The sequence below is a fragment of the Engraulis encrasicolus genome, chromosome 16 (genome assembly GCF_034702125.1).
Source record: "Engraulis encrasicolus isolate BLACKSEA-1 chromosome 16, IST_EnEncr_1.0, whole genome shotgun sequence".
NCBI lineage: Eukaryota > Metazoa > Chordata > Actinopteri > Clupeiformes > Engraulidae > Engraulis > Engraulis encrasicolus.
In genome coordinates, this window is record NC_085872.1 from 52269697 (window position 1) to 52289064 (window position 19368).

At 43.0% G+C, this 19368-nt stretch overlaps 1 protein-coding gene across 1 annotated transcript in view; it reads right to left on the minus strand.

The window, feature by feature from the left end:
* Positions 1-3318, minus strand: part of LOC134466163 (uncharacterized) — a 5517-nt gene extending 2199 nt beyond the window's left edge. The window contains exons 1-5 of the mRNA XM_063220059.1: positions 3139-3318; positions 2055-2126; positions 1370-1535; positions 1063-1272; positions 335-479 (exon numbers count right to left, since the gene is read on the minus strand). Coding sequence (XP_063076129.1) covers positions 335-479; positions 1063-1272; positions 1370-1535; positions 2055-2126; positions 3139-3318 — 773 coding nt within the window. The remainder of the gene's footprint in view (positions 1-334; positions 480-1062; positions 1273-1369; positions 1536-2054; positions 2127-3138) is intronic.
* Positions 3319-19368: the final 16050 nt, after the last annotated feature.

A 19368-nucleotide genomic window follows, 5' to 3' on the forward strand; every position in this document is an offset into this window, starting at 1 on the left:
GTGTGCGATTTTGACATCAGGTTGCACTGCACACATAAGGAGAATCACAACTGTCGATCTTATCCCTGATCGTCAACACCGAGACAATGCCGAGACAACGTTCCATTTCGAGGCTATTGAACCACAAAATCTATCATAATTGTCACTGCACCTGGCTGAGGAGGGGGGGGGCAGCGTGACTGCGAGGAGGGGACTGGGCGTCCAGGGGCCCCTAACTCTCCACGCGCTACAGAATGGCCATTTTTGTAGTTCAATAGCTACGTCTTATAATGGGTCTGAGAGGTTCAAAAGACTACACACTGGGGGGGCTAGCTGTCTCCTGTTCTCACTGTACCTGGCTGAGCAGGGTGGTGGGGGTGGCGTGTGTGCCAGGGGGGACTGGGCATCCAGGGGTCCGGCACTCTCTCCTCTCCTCATGGGGCCCCCCCAACGAAGACGCTCCAGAGATGGGGACAGACGCGCAGCTGCTGCTGTGGAACCTGCAGAGGAGACAGAGGGAGAAGGAGAGAGAGATATATAGAGAGAGAAATAGAGAGAGAGAGAGAGAGAGAGAGAGAGAGAGGGAGAGACGGTGAGAGGGGGGACAGAGAGAGAGATTGATAGATAGAACGCGAGAGAGACAGAGAGAGAGAGAGAGAGTCAATGTAGAATGGCCCTAGATTAGTGCCTTGTGGAACACCATATACACAGGCTTATGGTGGAGGAGAGATAGAGAATAACACCATATACACAGGCTAATGGTGGAGGAGAGAGAGAGAGAGAGAATATCAGACAAACCATGTGGAAGTAAATTACAGACGAGTTTCAGCAGTACACTCTAGTTGTATAAATACCACTTCGCAACTAGATAATATCTTCTTCGGAAGACCACATGAATGCACCATTATATCCCATCGAAACCCATTACAAGCCATCGCTATTGAACTAGAAAAATGGCTGCTCCAGGTAGTCTAGTAATGTGTAGTCTTTTATCCCATTGAAACCCATTCTAAGCCATGGATATTGGACTACAACAAGTGCCTCCTAAGCTCTAAGCCCAGCGTGTAAATTAATATGTGGCACCTGTGCCGGAGCCTCCCGGATCGCTGTGTTGCTTGTTGCGTTGCCATTGGCCCCGGACGTGGAGGCGGGACCTATTGCGGGAGTGGGGGTGTGGCCTGCCGGGGTGATGGTCCAATCGGGGGTCGTGCCTCAGGAACTCGTTGAAGAGGGCTTCCGTACGCTCGTCAATACTGTAGTCACGGCGACGGAACAAACGAGGCTTCGGAGATCCTGTGGAAAAATGACATGTTGTGTAAGTGAAGTGATTATTAAGCCCCAAAATAGTGGCATACCCCTTTAGTGGTGTATGAGCATTTTATATCCTAACCTAGCAAGGGTGACTTGACGGGAGAGAGACGGGGAGAGGCTTCTTTAGATGATGTTGCCGTGCCAACCACTGGGGGAAACAAGGTGAACTTGTCTGGCAGGAGAGCGATCTCCGTCTTGTCTTCCACCTCCACTTCCTCCTCCTCTTCCTCGTTTGGCTCCTCCTCCTGCAGAGTCATAGGAAGCAACAAAAAAATGTAGTTTTTTCTCCCATTAAAACCCATTATAAGACGTGGCTACTGAACTACAAAAAATGCACCTTCAGGTAGCCTAGTGTGTAGTCTTACTTCCATTGAAACCCATTAAAAACAAGGCTATTGAACTACAGAAATGACCTCTTCGGGCAGCCTTGTGTGTAGTCTTGTCTTCCACTCAAACCCATTATAAGACGTGGCCATTGAACTGCACAAATGACCTCTTCAGGTAGCCTAGTGTGTAGTCTTTTCTCCCATTGAAACCCAACATAAGATGTGGCTATTGAACTACACAAATGGCCTCTTCAGGTAGCCTAGTGTGTCATCCAAGAAAGCAAAAGGACAATTCATGGAGCATTGCTTGTCGTCTTTTCTCCCATTTGTTTTCCAAAGACTATAAAGTAGGCAACCCGAAGAGGACATTTTTGATTTTTTTCAATAGCCGTCTTACACATTATAAAGCATGAAAATTAAACTAGAAATTGGACTGACCTCGAAGCTCTCGCAGACAACCGTTCCCTTCCTCCCCGCATGGGTGAAGTATCTCCTCCTCTCCGACGCCGTCTAGGATAGATAGATAGATAGATAGATAGATAGATAGATAGATGACAGACAATCAATTTGGCACAAGATCATACACAGTCATCATTCAATGTGAAAAATTGAAGGGTGTATCGAACAAAAATTGTGAGTTTGCGATGTTGCAAGTGAAGCCAATCCTCGGAAATTCTGTGCGATGTCACAGTTTTGACCATCCCCTCAACTTTCTCCAACTAAACTACCTTCCACGTCAATGTTGGTACTTTCGTTACATGCAACCTCTGATATTTGTAGCCTATCATGGAAAGATTACAGACTTGTGTTTTCTCGCTTTCTTTGTTTTCCAGCAACATTGACCGGTATTACGCCATCTAGCTGTTGGTCAGTGTAGTGGCGAAACATGATTTTTCTGCCTCCCCGTTTCGGCAGCACTCTGCGCCGAACAGAAGCCGACCACACTGATTCCGTTTATATGCACATCAATAAACCATTTATAATCAGGTCGTTGGAGTAACCGGTTTATTCAAGCGCTCATATAAACGAAATAAAGAGTTTATAATAATCAGTTTATTGCAGTTATCGGTTTATGAGAAATCTGATTAGCAAAGGTAGGTTTTTGGTTAATAAACTGATTTCTCAAGACATGTATCCAGCATAATTGGGTTATTGACATTCTAGATTGATAAGTAGCCAATCACAAGCCTTGAATTCCAGTTTCGTGTCACACACTTGAGTGGAGCACATGCAACCGGCAGACTGCATGTAAACGACAATTACACGTAACAGGCTACTCCACCCGATTATTGTGGTAATTATGTAAACGCGCTCACTGATTCACTGATTGCCCCATCTCTATGGCATACCTTGCTCCCTCCTCCTCTGTCCTCCCCGGTTAACTGCCCCCTGGTCATCTGTCTATCTATCTATCTATCTATCTATCTATCTATCTATCTATCTATCTATCTATCTATCTATCTATCTATCTATCTATCTATCTGTCTATCTATCTATCTGTCTGTCTATCTCCATGGCATACCTTGCCCCCTCCTCCTCTGTCCTCCCCGGTTGACTGCCCCCTGGTGAGCGATCCCGGTGGTGCGTCCATAGAGGCGTAGCCGCTATCCATCTGCAGCAGTTTCCTGCTCCCTGATTCGCTGGTCGAGTCGGTGCTGCCCCGCCTCTCGAACGAGTCCCCGCCCATAGAGTCTCCGCCCATCGATCTTCTCAGCCAATCCGATGAGCTGATGAGATCTCTCTCCTTGTCCATCGCCTGGTCTAGATAGATAGATAGACAGATAGACAGATAGATAGATAGACAGATAGATAGATAGATAGAACATTAGAACGATAAAATGATAGATAGATAGATAGATAGATAGATAGATAGATAGATAGATAGATAGAACGATAGAACGATAGATAGATAGATAGATAGATAGATAGATAGATAGATAGATAGAACTTTAGAACGATCGATAGATAGATAGATAGATAGATAGATAGATAGATAGATAGATAGATAGATAGATAGATAGATAGAACGATAGATAGATAGATAGATAGATAGATAGATAGATAGATAGAACGATAGATAGATAGATAGATAGATAGATAGATAGATAGATAGATAGATAGATAGATAGATAGATAGATAGATACCTCCATCTTTCTTCCCATTCTCCTCCTCTCCTCCTACTCCTCCTTTTCTCCGCCGCCTTTCCTCTCCTCCTCCGTCACCATTCCTCTCCTCCCCCTCTCTCTCCCTCCTCTTCTTCCTCCACTCTCTTCTCTTCTTCCCTGTTTCGCCATCGTTCTCCTAAAGAGGCGAAAAAAAGAATGTGAGAAAGTTCAAACTTAAGTTTTTATTTTTGTAAAACACATTGAACTGTGTATGAAATGTGGTGTATGCTATAGTATAATGGCTACACCAGTGATTCACAACTTGCTTTGAACAAACGCCCTTGTGAGCGCCTGCAGAACTGGTGGAGAGCCGCTCAGACTATCGCCTAATAATTAACAACGTTTTTAACAAGGTGCTGAATCCCACATAAAACAGATTCTTCAGGCGTGTCCTCAATAGCCTGTTCTCCTTCAGGTGTGTCCTCCTTCAGGTGTGTCCTCAATAGGCTGTTCTCCTTCAGGTGTGTCCTCCTTCAGGTGTGTCCTCAATAGCCTGTTCTCCTTCAGGTGTGTCCTCAATAGGCTGTTCTCCTTCAGGTGTGTCCTCAATAGGCTGTTCTCCTTCAGGTGTGTCCTCAATAGCCTGTTCTCCTTCAGGTGTGTCCTCAACAGCCTGTTCTCCTTCAGGTGTGTCCTCCTTCAGGTGTGTCCTCAATAGGCTGTTCTCCTTCAGGTGTGTCCTCCTTCAGGTGTGTCCTCAATAGGCTGTTCTCCTTCAGCTGTGTCCTCCTTCAGGTGTGTCCTCAATAGCCTGTTCTCCTTCAGGTGTGTCCTCAACAGCCTGTTCTCCTTCAGGTGTGTCCTCCTTCAGGTGTGTCCTCAATAGGCTGTTCTCCTTCAGGTGTGTCCTCCTTCAGGTGTGTCCTCAATAGCCTGTTCTCCTTCTGGTGTGTCCTCAATAGCCTGTTCTCCTTCAGGTGTGTCCTCAATAGGCTGTTCTCCTTCAGGTGTGTCCTCAATAGCCTGTTCTCCTTCAGGTGTGTCCTCAACAGCCTGTTCTCCTTCAGGTGTGTCCTCCTTCAGGTGTGTCCTCAATAGGCTGTTCTCCTTCAGGTGTGTCCTCCTTCAGGTGTGTCCTCAATAGGCTGTTCTCCTTCAGGTGTGTCCTCCTTCAGGTGTGTCCTCAATAGGCTGTTCTCCTTCAGGTGTGTCCTCAATAGGCTGTTCTCCTTCAGGTGTGTCCTCAATAGGCTGTTCTCCTTCAGGTCTGTTCTCCTTCAGGTGTGTCCTCAATAGCCTGTTCTCCTTCAGGTGTGTCCTCAATAGGCTGTTCTCCTTCAGGTGTGTCCTCAATAGCCTGTTCTCCTTCAGGTGTGTCCTCAACAGCCTGTTCTCCTTCAGGTGTGTCCTCCTTCAGGTGTGTCCTCAATAGCCTGTTCTCCTTCAGGTGTGTCCTCAATAGCCTGTTCATCTTTCAACACCCTAAAGTTAAATCTTTGATATTTGTTTTTGTCTTCCTATTGCTCCGATTGGGGATCACAATGAAATGAAATGAAATGGCTTAAAGGTGCACTGTGTAATATTTTTGTCCAGAATGAATGAATGCTACCCAGTCACAACTGTAACCTTTTGAATGCTGCCCAGTCACAACTGTAACCTTTTTCACAAACACTTGCCACCACCACCAGGAGTAGGTATTGCAACAATGCTGCCCATATCTTTTCATGAATATTTACTTAGTAATAAACAAATGTTTATTAGTATGACCAAAGTACACTACGTTTTGGAACTAACAATGTCTGGATATTCAAAAGTGGCAGACACCTTTAAATGTATGAAAAGTACAATTTTCTCACCAGGCCGATGAATACATAGAATTTAATGGTGGTACTTGTGTGAAAAAGGAAACATTTGTGAATGGACAGCTTGAATTCTAGAAATGAAACATCCAAAACACACACACACACACACACACACACACACACACACACACACACACACACACACACACACAAAGACACACCTCTTCATCCTCCTCTCTGCATTCCATGGTTGCCACATCAACGGTCACAGACGGCGTGTCATCAAATGGCAGCTCTTCATCGATGTCCTGAGTAGTAAAAAATAAAATAAAACATAAAAAATGTATATTGACAACAGAAAAAGTGGTGCTTTTCTCAAAAACTTGCTAACCAGTTAGTTAACTTGAGAAGCTGCCCATGGAAAATAATTGCATTGTAAAGGACAAAGAAGCTAATGTAGCTAATGTAGCTAACCTCTGCCCAACACCACTGCATGCACTCCTCTTGTTTATGACTCATGTGTTTAATAATAACAACAATAATAATAACTTGGTTCTATATAGCGCCATTCACGGAATTCAAGGTCACTGTTTGCTGACACTCTGAGCTACCCACTACGAGTTGTGTGTCATTTTTGAAGGTACTGCCAAGTTAACTAATCTATCTCTGCCCTATTGTACTGCCAAGTTAACTAACCTATCTCTGCCCTAATGTACTGTACTGCCAAGTTAGCTAATCTATCTCTGCTGCCCTATTGTACTGTAGTTAGCAATTATGGTTTCAGGAAATACAACTTCAACAGGGACAGATTATGACTCCACAGGCCCCTGGGCAAGACGTAAAGACAGCCCCCCCCCCCCCCCATCCATGAGTGTCATTTGTATACAACTTAAAGAAACTCCCGCACACTGACCATTTCGCTGTTCTTTCTTTAATAAACGATGTTTCTGTACTAGACCTTCATCAGGCAATGATTGTTTGCCTGATGAAGGTCTAGTACCGAAACGTCGTTTATTAAAGAAAGAACAGCGAAATGGTCAGTGTGCAGGAGTTTCTTTAAGTTGTAGCTGAGTGACCCATGGGCCATCTCCGACACACCTGCCAGCTGAGGTGTGCGAAAAAAAGTCGAAGTTTGTCATTATGTGACAGATTGGTCTACACCCCTCAATCTGACTGATTTTGGTCCTTTGTCTGTGATTGGCTGGCCCATTACTGGCAGGACTTTTATGTTGATAAATGTAGTTTTTGGACGTGACGTGGGTCTCTCTTTCCGCCCCGCTGTTGTTTTGCCGGCAGAGGACGCCGGCTGGCGTGTGAGCTGCTGCTAGCCGTGATCATTATCCGGTAGATTTGGTACCTTCAGGTAGGCATTTAACATTCATACTTTATGATGTGTCCGATCGCCGTATTGTCCGAATTACGGACCTGATTATGTGACTGCATTCCACTTCTAGCCATTCTTGCGTGGAACTGCACTCTGCTGTGAACTGGCGTTCACTTCGCGCTGCCTATATTGCACCGGTGTGTACCTCCCTGGTTGGTGTGTTGCCCCCTCATCTGTGCCCTGTGGCAGGCCTGATTCGTGGTGCTTATGCCGGCTTGGAGTGGCCACAGTGGTTGGCCCCTGGGTACCTGACTGCAGTCAGTGGATGGTAAGCTGGCCTATGCTACGTTGATGTTGTTGCTCCGATGGTAACGATGACCTTAGTCACTAAATCTACCCTCACTTTCCCCAGTGTGTGGTCCAAATTGCGATTGTTCCGAACCACGGATCCATGATCGGGTTAGCGGTGCCTCTCTGACGCCGTGGGATTGCTGGCTGCACTCCTCGGAGGTTGCTGTTTTGTTGCCGTCACACTCTGCGCCGGTTCCGACTGGCTCTACCTGCTCGTCCTGCTTTTGTTTGGTTTAATTATTTTTATTTTCTGGCCCGTTTCTTGGGACGCCAGCCTCCTCGCTGTGCACTGCGCAGGTCTAGTTACCTGTGTGTGTTGTGAGTGTGCGTGTGTGTGTTCGGTGCGTCTGTGTGCGTGTGTGATTGTCATCTAGGCACGGCACCGGAGACAAGTGTACACCCCCTTCAGTCAACCTACGGCGGTGTAGTTCTCCCCTCTCTCTTGCTACACGAAAGTTAAGTTGCATCTAGTCATCACTGTGTATGCAAATTGTGTAATACATTAGCACGTGTCATTCTCGCTATTGAGTGTCTCTCTCTTCTCTCCTCCCTGGATAGGTATGGAGTTGCCATAGCGCGCCGGTCTTCGGGTGGTGGATTCCCTCACTTTTCCATTGCTGTGTGCACTTGGGTGACTATTACTATTTTGCTGTGCTTAGTAGCAGTAGTAGATGTGTGTTTTCTTTTTATTTTGTGTGAGTACTTTATTGTGTGTGTTTATTTTGTGTGGCCTTTTCCCTAGTCTTTATCTATCCCTTTTCAACCGTGCTGCTATTGGTTAGCCTAAGCCTAGCTCCCTCCCCCCCTTTAAGAGTGACACCATTGCCCTGTCTCCCCCGTACTGGGGCGTTTCGTATGATTGAGTGTAGCCTCCCTCCTCTCTCGCACAGGTGCCGTGCGTGTGTATGTGTAGTGTGTGTATGTGGCCACTGGCAGTTTTGCTCCACATAACTGCTCGCCAGTGAGAGATAATAGGGAATTTGTGCAATATTGTCTTTAATACAATTCATCCATATTGTATTTTGTAATGTATTAGTATTTGTCCCTTTGCATCACCACTGCATAATTGCACATTTGTATTCGCCTGATGACCGACCAGTTGACTATTGTATTTGTAATGTAAAGAGAATAAAACACTTGACTCCTGCCTGAGAGTGCTCCGAACCTGTGTCCTGGTTTACTAATTTGGGGGGTAATTTCACTCCTAGGTTGTCCTCCCCCACCCTAGGTGGCGTAGTCGTGCAAGAGCTGAGCTGAATTTAATTAACTGTTTACGTGCCACTGTTACAATTAGTATACAAAATAGATTTAGGGTTTTAGGACAGATGACAGAAGCCCATCGTAGCACTTCACCTGCGACTGGAACATCATGGCCGCCGTTGTCATGCCGATGACACTGACTCCGCCCCCCGGTTTGGCTGTTGCTATGACGATGCCGCCGGACGATTGGCTGTCACTGTTGTCGCCCTGGCAACTGCTCTGCTCGTTGGAGCTGCTGAGGTCAGAGGAGGCATACTGCTCCAGCGACGCCCTGAGGAAGGAACACACAAGTGGCGAAGTTTGGAATAAGTTTCACATTTATTGACATTCTAAATAATGACTCCACGGGTGAGCACGGGTTCATCACTGTGACGATGTGTCCAAGTAGCACCTAGTGGTGTATTCAAGAACTGCGATCTCCCACTAGGTTGATTTGGGACTGGAATGCACCATTATAATGGGTTTCAATGGGAGAAAAGACAACACACTAGGCTACCTGAAGAGGCCATCTTTGTAGTTCAACAGCTGCTCTTCAGACAGCCTAGTGATCTCCAATGACAACAGCTGCTCTTCAGTGAGCTCCAATGACAGGCCTGCGGGCACAAACCCAGCCCGGGAATGGCAAACATGTGGGCCGCCATGAGGTCCGAACAAATGAAAACATAAAAGTGTGTGATTTTCGATCACTGAAATTTCAGTGTGCCATGTCTCTCCAAGGCATTCACAGGGAGTTAGATCTTTATGCTAACAGTCTCATAACAGACATTGACAAGAAGGGAAGATGGAAAACCAAACATCTGTTCTCTGTCCCGACATATAACTCGTTTCTCATTGGGTTGGTTTGGCCCGCAGCCTCACTTGCTCTACATAATTCGGCCCTTGGAGAAAATTAATTGGAGACCACTGGCCTAGTGTGTAGTCTTCTCTCCCATTGAAACCCATTTTGAAATACGGCTATCGGACTACAATGCGTTACGAACCTGAGAGACCAGATGTCCCGATAAGGCGTGGTGGCCTCCGGAACGCAGCTGTCGTCACCTCCGCCTCCGTACGTCGTCACGGTGATGACCTCTGACCTCTCGTGGCGGTGGAGGTGCCTTCTGGGGCCCCCCCAGCCCCGCAGCGGAGACGCTGACGCCGACCCTGCACAACAACAATAACAATATTATAGTGTAATAATGTAATATACCCTGCATCGCCTTAATGTTAACAACAATAACAATATTATAGTGTAATAATGTAATATACCCTGCATCGCCTCAATGTTAACAATAATAACAATATTATAGTGTAATAATGTAATATACCCTGCATCACCTTAATGTTAACAATAATAACAATATTATAGTGTAATAATGTAATATACCCTGCATCGCCTTAATGTTAACAACAATAACAATATTATAGTGTAATAATGTAATATACCCTGCATCGCCTTAATGTTAACAACAATAACAATATTATAGTGTAATAATGTAATATACCCTGCATCGCCTCAATGTTAACAATAATAACAATATTATACACCTTAATGTTAACAACAATAACAATATTATAGTGTAATAATGTAATATACCCTGCATCGCCTCAATGTTAACAATAATAACAATAATATAGTGTAATGATGTAATATACCCTGCATCGCCTTATTATCAACAACAATATACACCTTAATGTTAACAATAATAACAATAATATACACCTTAATGTTAACAATAATAACAATAATATACACCTTAATGTTAACAATAATAACAATAATATACACCTTAATGTTAACAATAATAACAATAATATACACCTTAATGTTAACAATAATAACAATAATATACACCTTAATGTTAACAATAATAACAATAATATAGTGTAATGATGTAATATACCTTGCATCACCTTAATATAACAATAATAACAATAATATACACCTTAATGTTAACAACAATAACAATATTATACACCTTAATGTTAACAATAATAACAATAATATACACCTTAATGTTAACAATAATAACAATATTTACACCTTAATGTTAACAACAATAACAATAATATACACCTTAATATTAACAACAATAACAATAATATACACCTTAATATTAACAATAATAACAATAATATACACCTCAATATTAACAACAATAACAATAATATACACCTTAATGTTAACAATAATATACAATAATATACACCTTAATATTAACAATAACAACAATAATATAGTGTTATAGTGTAATATACAATACAATACCCTGCATCACCTTAATATTAACAACAATAACAATATTTACTGTTATGGTGTAATATAAAATACAATAGCTAAAAGTAAATAATTACTGTTGCTGGTCCCAGATTATTGTACACAACGTTTTGACCAGTCTGGTCTTCGTCAGGTGCAGGTGCAGGTGAAGGTTACTTCGTCAGGTGTAGGTGTAGGTTACTTCGGCACCTGTTTTATCTGCATGTGCATGTGTTTAAATCTTAAATAATAAATAATTAACTACCATAATCAAATGAATGGATACTAACCTTCGCCATTGCCATCACCGATGCCATTACCCAGAATGCCTCTGCCGTTCTCCACTTCTTCGTCTTCCTCCTCTTCTTCCTCATCGCATTCCTTGTAAAACAGAATTACATTCAATTTAAAAATGTCATGACATCATACAGCTCTGTCTCTACATGAACACCAGCCAAGACTAAAGAGAAAGAAAGAAGAAAGTGTGTGTAGTCTTTTGCGCTAAAAGTGAAAAAGTGAAAGTGAAAGCCCATTGGGAAACTCCAACTCCCATTGTCATTGTGACACAGCACTCCACAGCACACAAGTGAACACTGCACACTGCACACAACGAAATTGCATTTATGCCTCACCCGTGCAAGGGGGCAGCCCTCAGTGGCGCCCCATGGGGAGCAGTGCGGTGGGACGGTACCATGCTCAGGGTACCTCAGTCATGGAGGAGGATGGGGGAGAGCACTGGTTGATTACTCCCCCCACCAACCTGGCGGGTCGGGAGTCGAACCGGCAACCTCTGGGATGCAAGTCTGACGCCCTAACCGCTCACCCATGACTGCCCTACTAACATCTACTAGTCACTTTGGCTGGCAATGAAAAAGTTCATTTAGGGCCCTGATCATATATTTTGTATATCTACATGATGACGATAATGACCACCAACGTACTATGAAGTGGCTTTAAAAAATATTTTGCCAAAGTGATGAATTCTTCCAGGGAGGCAAAGGGCTGAACTGAGGCCCAAAGCACTCTAGCTATGTAGACACTAGTGATGCGCAGGTCACTCTAGGTATGTAGACACACGTTGGGACTACGATGTATAGCATGGAGTTGTACTTACTTAGTTACAGTTGTACTTACTTACTTTAATTACAGTAAGTACACTGTAATTAAAGGCAATTTAAAACAAAGTGTTTCCCAAATTTCAAGTAAAAAAGAAAAACATCTAAATTGAAGAGACAATCAACTACTGACCAGTGCCTTACTTTTTAAAAACTTTTAGAAAATGTCAATGGTTCATTCATGGTCAAGTTTATTCATATTGACACTGAAATTGCAAAAAGAAGCATAGCCTGATGGGGTCGCCGGCAGGCCTATTAAATATTTGCAGAAACTACTCAACTACATCATAACAACATTGCTACGACATTACCAAGAGCCTTAAGTAACAGATTAAGACATTTTTGGTGACAGTGCGGTTATAACATGGGCTCTGTGCTAAGGGGTTAAGATGAGATTTGATTTTCTTCTTTCATTTTATGCAGTGCGAGGCTAAGAAAGAAGAGCCAATGGTAAATGGGTGACTGAAGGGCTGGTTGGCAGTTAAATAAAAGAAGATATTTTTCTTTCTTAGTTCAGTTTTCGTTCATGTTTGGCACCTTTTATTCTTGAGTGATTCCTTGGAGGAATTTAAAGGCCCCTCCAATGAAAAAGATTCCCCTCCCCTGTTCGAAGGTTAATTAGCCTTGAATTAGCCATTTGTAGTTTTCTCACCTATTGAAAACCATTATAAGATGTAGCTATAGAACTACAAAAATGGCGACTGGTTTACATGCAGTGTGAGATTGAAGGCAACTCACCTCACTGCAGATGATTACGTTCTGTCCTCCACACTCCTCCTCCAAGTCCTTGAACACTTCTTCTTCTTCTTCTTCTTCTTCTTCTTCTTCTTCTTCTTCTTCTTCTTCTTCCCCTAACTCATCCCCCTCTCCTTCTTTGCACTCCTCCCCTCCTACCCCGTTCTCCTCTCCCGATGTCCTCGTCACTGAAAGGTCTGGAATGTCAATGTCAATGTCAGTGTCGCCAAGGTCAGACGTCGGTGATTGAAGGTCGCCAGGTTGTATTGCTGTTGTTGTTGTTTTCGACGTTGTCGCTTGGAGGTCCAGGTCACTTGTGGCTGCTTGGAGGTTGTCAGGCTTTCTTGTCGTCGTCGCTGTTGTTGTGGTGCTTGACCTTGTCGCTTGGAGATCGCGGTCTGACGGAGCAACGGTCAGGAGCTCAAGGTCGTCGGAGGTCATGACCCGGTTGACCTCCATCATGGCCTCCACGATCTCCAACCTGAGGATGGAGAGAGATGGAGAGAGAGAGAGAGAGAGAGAGAGAACCCCTGTAGTCTGCCAGTTTTCCAGGTTACGCATGTGATAGCAACATTGTATTATGTCGTTGTTTGACACATGAATGGTCAATCATGTCATCGCTGCTGTCTATTTTTAATACCCTCATCAGTTTGCGAGGTTCGCTAATAGCGTGTTTGTACACACACCTTATTTGAGACAGGTCCCCATTCGCTCTCGGTCGCAAAGGGAACCGGAACTTAGTGTTGCCAGATGTGTCTGATCAAATCCCGCCAAAAAGGTTCTCAAAAAATGCCAAAATGCACTAAATCATGCCCAATTTCAACAATTTACATGGAATTATATGGGCATAAAACGGCAGAAAAAACGGCAGATGGCCAATTCTTCCCGTTTTTACCCGCAGACGGCCATCGCAAATTGGGCGGCTAACCTCCCCATCTGGCAACCCTAACACGTTAATACTGGAATTTCTATGGTACTTGTGAGCTCTATTGGACTACAAAAATGGGCTCTTCAGATGGTGTAGCATGTAGTCTTTTCTCCCATTGAAACCCATTATAACTTAGCTGGCGGCTAACTGGTCTCATAGGACTCAATGTTAACTGCTAGCTTGGAGGTAAAATTCGCACTGCCATACTCCGAGAACGGTTGAAAGTACAGGAGAAAGGTAAAACTCAATTATTTAACTCAAGGGGAGGTGTAATATGAGCTTATTTCCAAAAATGGGACAGTATCACTTTAAGGTGTGGCTATTGAACTACAAAAACGGCCTCTCCAGTCAGCCAATTGTGTTTTCAAGCCCAGTAAATATTTTTTGACTCCCCCTGCCCCATGAACCAGGAAGTAGAGGGCGTGACTTAGGTGCCCCATTGTGTTTCGATATGAAACCCACCTGCCCGGAGCCGGCGCAGGCTGGAGGGAGCCGGCGGAGAGCCGCCTGGGCCCGGGGGCGGGATGTGTGGCGAGGGGCGGACTTAGTGAGCACAGGAAGTCCCGCCTACTGGAGGGATGTGGCTCCGCCTCCTCCGGGTCAAATGTCTCACTGGCCGCACGCTGACGCTGGAACGCTCGCCTCTTTGGAGAACCTTATAGAGAGAGAGAGAGAGAGAGAGAGAGAGAGAGAGAGAGAGAGAGAGAGAGATGAGGTTATACAATCACGCCATGGCACAAAGGGCTCTTCAGGTAAGCTAGTGTTAAGTCTTTTCTCCCCATTGAAACCCATTTTAAGACATTTCTATTGAACGACAAAGGTGGCCTCTTCAGTTAGCCATTTGTAGTGGTCAGTAGTCCTCCCATTGAATCTCTTTATCAAATGACGGGATCAGGATCTTGGTGGCTCGTTCATTTCAAAGAGCCGTTCAAATAACTGGCTTTTTTGGCTCTTTTTTAAATTATTTATTCAGTGTTTAGAATCTAATATTTTGACTCCAGCTCGAGGTAATTTTGTCGAAACAACAACTGATTATTCTCCTGCTTCTAAAGACCGTTTTTGCCTTAATTTTTGTTTTTTCCCAAATTTAATTACTCGCATCGAGGTCACATGCTTAAAATTAATGAAAACTGAACGAAAACGCGTCAGCGTGGCTCCCCCAGCTGTGATCCGGTTCCCATGGTTCACTTCTGGGAGCCGTTCAAAAGAACCGGCTCGTTCGCGAACGACACAACTCTAATTGGACTACAGAAATGGCCATTTGTAGTGGTCAGTAGTCTTTCCTCCCATTGAAACTCATTATCAAACACAGCTATTGGACTACAAAAATGGCCGTCCACGTACCTCTCATGTCTAAGCTGGCGGTTCGGTGGCTCTGGTCCATCCTCCACCTCTTCATGCGCTTCAGGTAGGGACTCGCCCCCTGGAGGAAGAAAACAAAACAACACAGAAAGCTCCATCAATGAATCATATTTTAGAGAAAGACACATCAAGAAAGTCAAAGAATGAGCGCACATCAGTGGCACAGGTGCTGGACCAAACGTAAGATAACTGAAAAGAAAATAAAGGTCCGCAACACTGTTAAATGCTCCCAAATATTTAATGGCACGACGTTTCGGACTAACTGTCCTTCATCACATATGACACATCAAGCCCATATATCGCCCCTTTAGGAGACCTTTGGTTAGGAGACTTTAGGTTGAGAATATTTCTCCTGGCACTATAGATGGCGCTAGAGCACATTTTATACAAACCCCCACCAAACACCACAAAAAGAGAAGAAGTAGGAGAGGACAACAACGCCGAACTTCATCCCACTCCTTTGCATTGGGCAGCCTGGCGTTTGCTGTATCTTAGAATTTGGGGTATCTCTAGAAGTTTAGTTTGGACAAAATGTAGCCTAGGCTAAGGTGTATGGGACGTGAACATGGTTTTCTTTTTTTCTGCTGTTCAGACGGACTCCCCACTCTGAAAGGAGTCTTCGGATTTTTGCATTTTTAGACGCCGATGGCGGGGTTACCGTGTAAACTTCTGATCAAATATTTTGTCGTTTTCACTTGCCATCATCCTCGTGTAAGGCATCTAAAAGAACTCTGTCTCCAGGCAGGTATTAGCCTGGGAACTCCCATATTGCATTTAGTTCTACACAATCGTTTCGATCTGAAAGATCTCACTTGTGATTAGGTCTGGTGTTAACCAGGCAAAGGCAGGTGTAACTCCTGAGCTGCGTTCTGGCCAATGAAATGCATTGCAAAGTTTACAGTAATAACATTTCATTCAGGATTGTCTCTCTTGTTTCTTCACTAAAATGTTTCTGACAGATGTGTATTTCCTACCTATATAGTAGGGATGGCACAAACCGCACCGAAAACCGAAACCGTACAATTCACACACATACCGAACCGAACCGTGCAATCCATCGCAAACCGCAATTCATGTATTTCCCAGAAAAATATGTAAAACAGAGATTCTAGGAGTATCTTATCCAGTCTCTCTGATTAAAACATTAGCGTATAAGACCAAATCAGAGGATGGCACAATTAAAATCATACCATTTTCACATTATAAGCCTATACAAACCATTTGTAGGATATATAGTGATAAGTCTGATTCTATTAGCCAGTGCACCATTTATCATGAACAAAAAAAAAAAGAACCGTGGAGAACCGAAAACCGTGACCTTGACACCGTGATATGAACCGAACCGTGAATTTTGTGAACCGTACCACCCCTACCGATATGTATCAGGGGGGGCACGGTATGTAAGCTGTAGGGTCTGTAATGATACACCCAACTCACAGGTTAGTTCAAATTCTGTTTTTTGTCCCACGGCTCAATACGACCCACGATTGTTTTAATGTATTCTTTAATTAATTTACTTATTTCCCATTTACCAACATTATACATTTTTTAAAAAACTACAATAGGTTATACAGTATGTAGAATGGGTAATAACAGCCTACTAAAATAATAAGAAGTTTAACAAATAACCACTATATTCCAGTTCCTGACCTCCTGGCTGATTATACAGGTCGCTCAGCATTGTAGTCTTTTGTCCCATTGAACCCCATTACAAAACGCTGCGGTTGAACTACAATATGCCAGTTCCTGACCTCCAGGCTGATTATAAAACACTGCGGATGAATTACAAAAATGTAGTCTTTTCTCCCATTGAACCCCATTACAAAACGCTGCGGTTGAACTACAATATGCCAGTTCCTGACCTCCAGGCTGGTGTGTCTCCTGAGCTTGGTCAGCAGCATACGGGCCACCGTCACCCCCGTGGACGAGGAGGACGAGGACGCTGACATCATAGAGGAGGACGCCGTCGCCCGGGTAACCGACTCTTGATCAGCATCAGGACCAGCCGAGCTCCAGCTGCCCCTCTCCCCCACTCCATCCATCTGGAGAGAGAGAGATAGATAGATAGATAGATAGATAGATAGATAGATAGATAGATAGATAGATAGATAGATAGATAGATAGATAGATAGATAGATAGATAGATAGATAGATGCAAAGAGGGAGAAGCAGACAGAGAAAGAGAAGATAGGTGGCGAAGTTCACGATTCATGGCAGTTGCAATGATGGTAAGACCTGACTGTATATTTGTAGGTCTGGAAGAGAAATAGGGCCCATCCTTGTGGAACTCCACATCTAATGCTTATAATTCATAGGGGAGAGGGAGAGAGAGAGAGAGAGAGAGAGAGAGAGAGAGAGAGAGATATCTCCACATGGATTTGGCAACGGTGATTTCCTCATTGAATGCCAATAACGCACCATTTGATTTGATGATGGAGGGAGAGAGGGTGTGTGTGTGTGTGTGTGAGAGAGAGAGATAGAGAGACAGACAGAGAGAGACAGATAGAGAGACAGATAGAGAGACAGGTAGAGAGAGAGATAGAGGGAGAGAGAGAGACAGATAGAGAGAGACAGATAGAGAGGGTGTAGAAATTGTGAATGGTCCCAGTATAGTGCCCAGTGGAACTCCAGATCAGTATATAGTAGAGACAGAGGGAGAGGTGACGAAAAAAAAAGAGGGGGGGGGGTAGTTTTTTCTCCCATTGAAACTAGAGATGCACCGAATCCTGATCTTTAGGATCCTGCCGGATACCGAATCCACTGCTTAAGATCCTGCCGGATCCGGAACCGGATACTGGATCTTATGAAAGGGTTGAAACACATAGCCTACTCGCACACATGGGCCCTTTTTTATTACGTTGGCTCAAACTATTTTTAAGACGCATTGGCTTACTGCCACACTGCCTGCAAAGGCCACTTCCAAAGGGCTTTCACTCCATGCAGCGATTGGGGTTGTGAAAGACTGACTGAAAAGCCTAGGCCTAGGAGATGATCCTGATTTTAAGGTAACTACCGGATACCGGATCCACTGCTTAAGATCCTGCCGGACCCGGATCCTGTGAAAAACCCTATTATCCTGCCGGATCCGGAACCGGATCTTGGATCCGGTGCATCTCTAATTGAAACCCATTAGAAAGCACCGGCTACTGAACAACAAAAAATGGCTGCCAACAGCCTTTTCAGGTAACCTAGTGTGTAGTCTTTTACCCCATTGAAACCTCTTCTAAAGCACAGCTATGGAACTACAAACAAGGCCTCTTCAGGTAGCACTTGACTCACTGTTCTCTTGTCACTGTAGCTGGTATGCAGAACAGAAGAGTTGAGGGCGTCGCCAGGCAACCCACCACTTGGACTCTGTGGAGACTAAACACACACAGACATAGATATATATATAGATAAATACAGACACAGACATAGATATATATATAGATAAATACACACACAGACATAGATATATATATAGATAAATACAGACACAGACATAGATATATATATAGATAAATACACACACAGACATAGATATATATATAGATAAATACACACAGACATAGATATATATATAGATAAATACAGACACAGACATAGATATATATATAGATAAATACACACACAGACATAGATATATATAATATATATATAGATAAAAACACACACAGACATAGATATATATATAGATAAATACAGACACACACACAGACATAGATATATATATATAGATAAATACACACACAGACATAGATATATATATAGATCAATACAGACACAGACATAGATATATATATAGATATATATATAGATAAATACACACACAGACATAGATATATATATAGATAAATACACACACAGACATAGATATATATATAGATAAATACACACACAGACATAGATATATATATAGATAAATACACACACAGACATAGATATATATATAGATAAATACACACACAGACTTGACAGACCTTTTTAATATATATTCAAAATGCACAGACCATGTCAAGATACAGTATAAAGGACTTTTTTAGGAAAAGCACAGACAACAGATACATAGTCCTCTACAAGTCTTCTGTTGTCCAGTCTTAGATAAATGTCTGTATGACACTGTCTATGACATACTGTCTATAATATGTATAAGTACTGTATGTCTATACTGTCTATGTCCTTACCTAGATTAGTCTATGTCTATATATATAGCAAGAAATGTAATTTCACAGACATAGATATATATATAGATAAATACACACACAGACATAGATATATATATATATAAATACAGACACAGACATAGATATATATATATAGATAAATACAGACACAGACATAGATATATATATAGATAAATACAGACACAGACATAGATATATATATAGATAAATACACACACAGACATAGATATATATATATAGATAAATACAGACACAGACATAGATATATATATAGATAAATACACACACAGACATAGATATATATATAGATAAATACACACAGACATAGATATATATATATATAAATACAGACACAGACATATAAATACAC